The sequence below is a fragment of the Mesocricetus auratus genome, unplaced genomic scaffold (genome assembly GCF_017639785.1).
Source record: "Mesocricetus auratus isolate SY011 unplaced genomic scaffold, BCM_Maur_2.0 Super-Scaffold_100694, whole genome shotgun sequence".
Classification (NCBI taxonomy): domain Eukaryota; kingdom Metazoa; phylum Chordata; class Mammalia; order Rodentia; family Cricetidae; genus Mesocricetus; species Mesocricetus auratus.
The window spans coordinates 5,581,734-5,587,893 of record NW_024429268.1 but is presented as its reverse complement, the minus strand read 5'-3'; the positions used below and the strand labels follow the sequence as shown (position 1 = coordinate 5,587,893).

Sequence of the window (6,160 nt, the reverse complement as noted above, 5' to 3'; positions counted from 1 at the left end):
GAAAAAAAGAATCAACTCTAAAAAAAGAAGAAAGAAACAGTGCTGGCTCAGGAGGCACAGGGTGGGGGAGAAGATGCCAATCTTCTTTGCACACCCACTGGACATTACCGCAGGAAGCCATGACTTCAGGCTTGGCCCTCCAATAACTCCAGGACATAGGAGAAGAAAGCTACCAATGCAGAGGAAAGCATGGAAAGGACTTCTCCTCAGACAGCCATATTTATTCAGCACAGAAGTCTCCCCCTCCACTAAGCAGGCTGAGCCTAAAGGGGGAGGGGTGAGCCAGCAGAGTGTGTCCTAGGGTGCAGAGAGCCAATCGGAGCCAACGAGGTCACTGAGCTCAGAGCCTGACATCACAGGCAGTGAGATGAGAGGAGGAGAGAGAAAGGAGGAGCTGACTCTGCTCTCACAAGGACAGCAGCATCCTGAGGAGAAGGATGAGTGACACTGCCCTCCCTGACTCTGCCTGGGGCCCCACCCTGCTCTGCTGTGTCACTGTCTTTCTCCTGGGGACAGGTAAGTCCTGAGCTCTGGAGGGACTGCTCCTGACTCCTTCACTGCAGCTGCATCCATGCCCTCTTCCTCCAGATGCTCACTGCTGCCTCCTGCCTCCCCAGGTTCAGCAAATCCCGGGGTCATCCAGTCTCCAAGACATCTAATCAAAGCCAAGGGAGGAAGGTCCACTCTGAAATGCATTCCCATCTCTGGACATGACAGAGTGGCCTGGTACCAGCAGACTCTGGGGCAAGAACTGAAGTTCCTCATTCAGCATTATGAAAAAATGGAGAGAGAGAAAGGAAACATCCCCAGCCGGTTCTCAGTGCAGCAGCTCAGTGACTATCACTCTGAGATGAACATGAGCGCCTTGCAGCTGGAGGATTCTGCTGTGTATTTCTGTGCTAGCTCATCACAGCCTTACAGAGTGACTGGCTTTCTGTCTCCAATCTTCCTGCTCCTACTGACGTTGTACTGTAGAGGTGTCTTCAGAAAACACACAGCCGTAGCTAAGGCCTAGAAATACTTATAGATTTGTACCTATCCCCTGAGTGCCTATCTGAGATCACACGGAGATTTCTAACACTGGGTCCGGCCCCAAGACTCTTATCTCTGCTAGCACCTTTCAGCTCTCAGTCAGTTTTAGAAAAGGCTACTCTGTGTTCGGGTGTGGCCATAGGCAAAATATTTTAAGACAAGGATAGACATTAACATATCTATTTTTAAGATTAAGATGTCTTTACATCACTTCAATAGGAATCAGTAGCTTATTAAATTTCCTAACATTTCATGTTTAAGGATATTAACATAAGGAATGAAACCTACATTTCTTTGCCTCTAAGTCAATGTTCTGAATTTCTTTGGTGTTTCCCAGTTTTGGTCCAAAAAATATAGCAGCTCACTTTCTCTTGTGTTATAAAGACTAGCTGAGGTTAGTTTGTACATGTATGTGGTGCTAACAGGTTATAGATGTATAATACTAAGTCAGATAATGTTTGTATTTTATAGTTTCAAGATGGGGTTAATTTTCAACAAAAATTTTGTTAATCAATAATCAAGCTCTGGAGACGGCTTCCCCCCTCAGACAGCTGTGTACTTCTGTGCCAGCAGTGAAACATGGCAATGTGTGGCTGCCTCCCATCTGCATATAAAATAAATTAGGAAATCCAGTTTCTTGTGTGCCCCCAGGAAGTCCCTGCCTCTGCAAGAGTCACTGAGCTGTGACAAACTAGGACCTTGTCAGCATGGGTCTCAGCCTGTCTGAAGTCCACTCTAACACCTTTTCATGGATGCTTGTCACTGTTTTGGGGGAGTATTTTTTGTGACAGTTTTTCTGTGTAACATTCTTGGGTCTTGGAACTCATTTTGTGGACCAGACTGGCCAAAAGTCACAGAGATCTGCTTGCCTCTGCTTCCCTAATGCTGGGATTAAAGGCGTGTGCTACCAGTACTGGCTGAAAATGAATCATTAATTGAAGTTCCCCATGACCCCTTGGATAAGGTCATAGCCACCATCTCCCTCCTCGTGTGTAAAGGGAAGCTTTTTCCTTGTTAGCCGCTTTGGTTTTTCACCAGCCAGTCGCCTGGGCTCTGCTGCGTTGTAGTCTCCAAATAACACACAAGACGCTGTATTAATTATGAAGCTGTTGGCCTTGCTTGTTTCTTACTGGCTAGCTCTGACTTCAGTAATTACCCCATAATTGTTAATCTACGTATGTCTCTTACCGGAGAAGTTTCCGGGCTTCCTATCCCATGGTGTTACATCTCGACTCCCTTGTGTTTCTCCTTCCCAGAGTCCTCCTGGACTCCTAGTCCCACCTATCTAGATTCCTATTGGTCAGCAGTGCTTTATTGATAAATGCATAGGACTTCCTACACACTCGTGTCCTTCAGTGAACTCCTCAGTCATTTACTATCCTACTGAGTCACTTGCATGGTCTCCTTCCAGGTTTGGGTTCCCTCTTTAGGTCAGTAGCCTCTATGTTCTGTCGGGCAATAGCTCATCTGATCCTATGTTGTTTTCTTTCTTCATCTCCGTCATCAGCATGTACTCAGCCTTCCCTGGTTCTTTCCTCTCAAGCTAAACTTGTCTACATCCCATTACTGCTTCCTTTGTGTTGTGCTGTTTTCAACTCTGGAGGTATTTTCCTAGGACATTTCTTCTGTACTGAACACAACTTTCCTTCTTGTTCTGCACCTCTACTTTTCACGAAAATCTATTTCAGGTTGGATTTGTTTTCTTTTACCCTTCATAATTCTTCACAGACCTTGAAAGAACAGTTCTCAACTTTATATGGAAAAACAAAAGAGCCAGGATAGCCAAGACAACCCTGTTCAACAAGGCAACATCCGTAGGCATCACCATCCCTGACTTCAAGCTGTATTACAGAGCTATAGTCCTGAAAACAGCTTGGTATTAAAATAGACAGGGCAGGAAAGGAGGGGAGGGAGAGGGAGCTGGGATTGACATGTAAAACAAGCTTGTTTCTAACTTAAATTTTAAAAAAAGGGAAAAAAAGAAATTTAATTCAATTACATTTTTCTTCCCTTACTTCTTCCTCTAGCTCCTCACATGTTTCTCTCCTCTTTCAAATTCACAGCCTCTTATTCTTTAATAACTATCATTTTTGGTGTGTGTGTGTGTGTATGCGCGTGCGCGTGGTATGAATCAATAAATTCAACCTGCTGAGTCTATTTAGTGTTAGTTATATGTATCCTTTTTGTAAAAACTGCCTGTGATTGGTTTACAATGTAGGAGACTGTGGTAATTGGAGTGTAATTTTCCCCATAAACTCTTAGGGAGTGATACTATTAGGAAGTGTTGCTCTGTTTATGTAGATTTGGCCTTATGGAGGAAATGTTTCACTCTATGGGTGGGCATTGAGGTTTTTATTGCTCAAGCTTTGCTCATTGTGACACTCTATTCAATTACTGTTGTCTGCAAATCAAGCTGTAGCCAGCGCCAAGTCTGCCTGTATGCTACCATGATGTGCCAAGATGGCAATGATGGGCTAACCCTCTGAAAATGTAAGCTGCCATCTGTGGAGGAGCACGGATCATGTCCCTGCAGGAGGGGAGTGGCCCAAGCTGACTACTGTCCCACCAAAAGAGGGAGTGGCCCATAACTGATACCTTTATAAGATGACACCATTACTAGATGGTGCTGAGCAGAAGTCATGGAGGCAAGGCTTTAAGCGATTGCTAAGAAAAACAATTGGCTGCCCAAAGTCATAGTGGATGAGGTCATCACATCCGCAGACATTTCCCAAGAGAGGATAGGACACTGGATACATCACAGAAATACCTGTAAAATTATTGGGTGATACTTCTCCCACCTTGCAGGGTTTTTTACTTTAAAAAGGCTCACTGTTAAGCAATAAATGAGACCTTGTTTTGACCGGGCTTCCCGTTGTGCCTGATTGTCCCCAGATTCCTCCAGGAGGCTGCTGGACTGGCAAACAGTGCACTCTATCCTCCCCGACTTTGACCCGGGGGGGCCCCAGAGACCCCCGACATCCATCATTGAATATCTTTCCTTTGTAAGGGTCATGGTCATGGTGTCTACTTACAGCAATAGAAAACCTAACTAAAACAGGAGTTGGTACCGGGAGTAGGGTATTGCTATGATAGGCCTGGCAATGCTTTTGTATGAAGGAATACAGACAGTGAGGCTGTGGATGAGAAAGTAGTTTAATGCTTTAAGTGCTTCTTATTGTGCCATGCTAGTCGGAATATGAAAGACAGTGATGCTAGGGGCGATTTCAACTGTGGGAGACTGGCTGAAGGGGTTTCAGAGGTGAAGAATTTTAGTGTGTTGCATAGAGATCATTCTTGTGATATTCTGGTGAAGAAAGTGGCTGCTTTTTGCCCTTGTCAAGAGGGTCTCCCTGAGGGCAATGTGAAGAGCTTTGAATTTATCTTTCACAGAGGAAATCTCAAAACAGCCTAGTATAGATTATGCCACGTGGTTATTAGTGTTAACTCAAGCGAAGATTTATAATGAAAAGGAGCAAACTGAGCAAGAAAAAAATGCAAAATGTAATACTTGGGGAGAAAAGGGACACCAAGAAGTGAGATAGAAAGTCCTGGGTTCAAGGAGATCAACAGATTAAGAGATTGAATAAAGGGATGGTGACCCCAGAGCAGGATTCCATACAGCTAAGTTTCCAGCTTGTGAAAAGAAACTAAAGAAAAGATTACAGCATGGTGCACTGGTGCACGCCCTTGATCCCAAGACTGGGAATGCAGAGGCTGCTGGAGTTTGAGGACAGCCTGGTGTGCAGAGCAAGTTCCAGAATAGCTAAGTTTAGGCAACGAAGGAAATTCTGAAACACAGAAAGGCGGTGAAGACGCAGTTAAATGATCTCTGCGTTCAAGGCTAGCTTGGTCAATAAACAAGTTCCAGAACAATCAGGCTTAGGTAGTAAAGGGAACCTTGGAAAGCAGAAAGTCGGTGAAAATACAAGTGATTTAGGGGGTGGGGGTGTTTCCAGCCACAGTAAACAGCAGAACTTGGCAGCCTCGCCCACATGGTTCTGGCTTGCAGGATAAAACGAAGGGGCTATGGAATCTGACTCAGTCACTAAGGAAAGCTGCTGAGGCCAGGCATGTGTCAGGGGTGTCCCTGAGTGTGGCCTAAAGAGGCCTTTGTGTGAAGCTGTGAAATAGAAGCCTGGGTTATCTGGAGACCCCAAGATGTTAGAGGTTTCTAGGCTGAGGGATTGCTGTCAACAGAAGCTTGCTAACAGGGAGTGGAATCAGCCCAAGAGAAAATAGTAAGTTGTAGTCAACGGATACAAAAGGAGCTTGAGATCTGGAGTGTTTTCACATCAACTATGGAGACAAAAAGCTTGTACTTTGCCCAGCTGTTTTTTGGTCTTGCTTGAGTTCAGTATTTCCTTGCTATGCTTCCTTCCCTATGTTTTAGAGCAGTAGCATATATTCTGTGCCATTATGTGTTGGGACTATGTGACCTGTTTATTTTGATTTTGATTTTATAGGGGGAAATACAGTTAAGAGACTGCATGAATCTCAGGGGAGACTTTGAACTATTTAAACTTTGAAACATTGTTGGGACTATGATAGACTATGGGGACTTTTGAAGTTGGACTGAATGCATTTTGTGTTATGATACTGCTACAATCTTATGGGGTCAAAAGTTGAACGTATTAGTTTGAGTGTAATTGGACCCCATAAGCTCACAGAGAGCTGCACTACTTTCTGGAGGCAGGGCTTCGTTGGAGTAGATGTGGCCTTATTGGAGGGCTTTGTTGGAGTAGATGTGACCTTATTGCAGGGCTTTGCTGGAGTAGATGTGATCTTATTGTAGGGCTTTGCTGGAGTAGATGTGATCTTATTGCAGGGCTTTGCTGGAGTAGATGTGATCTTATTGCAGGGCTTTGCTGGAGTAGATGTGATCTTATTGTAGGGCTTTGCTGGAGTAGATGTGATCTTATTGTAGGGCTTTGCTGGAGTAGATGTGATCTTATTGTAGGGCTTTGCTGGAGTAGATGTGATCTTATTGCAGGGCTTTGCTGGAGTAGATGTGGCATTATTGCAGGGCTCTGCTGGAGTAGATGTGATCTTATTGTAGGGCTTTGCTGGAGTAGATGTGATCTTATTGTAGGGCTTTGCTGGAGTAGATGTGATCTTATTGTAGGGCTTT

At 44.5% G+C, this 6,160-nt stretch overlaps 1 gene segment (V, D, J or C); it reads left to right on the top strand.

Moving 5' to 3' along the window:
• The first annotated feature begins 393 nt into the window (after positions 1-393).
• LOC121137771 lies at positions 394-1,664 on the top strand. The segment is given in 2 exon segments: positions 394-516; positions 618-1,664. Coding segments are annotated over 2 exon segments (477 nt in total).
• The last annotated feature ends 4,496 nt before the right edge of the window (positions 1,665-6,160 follow it).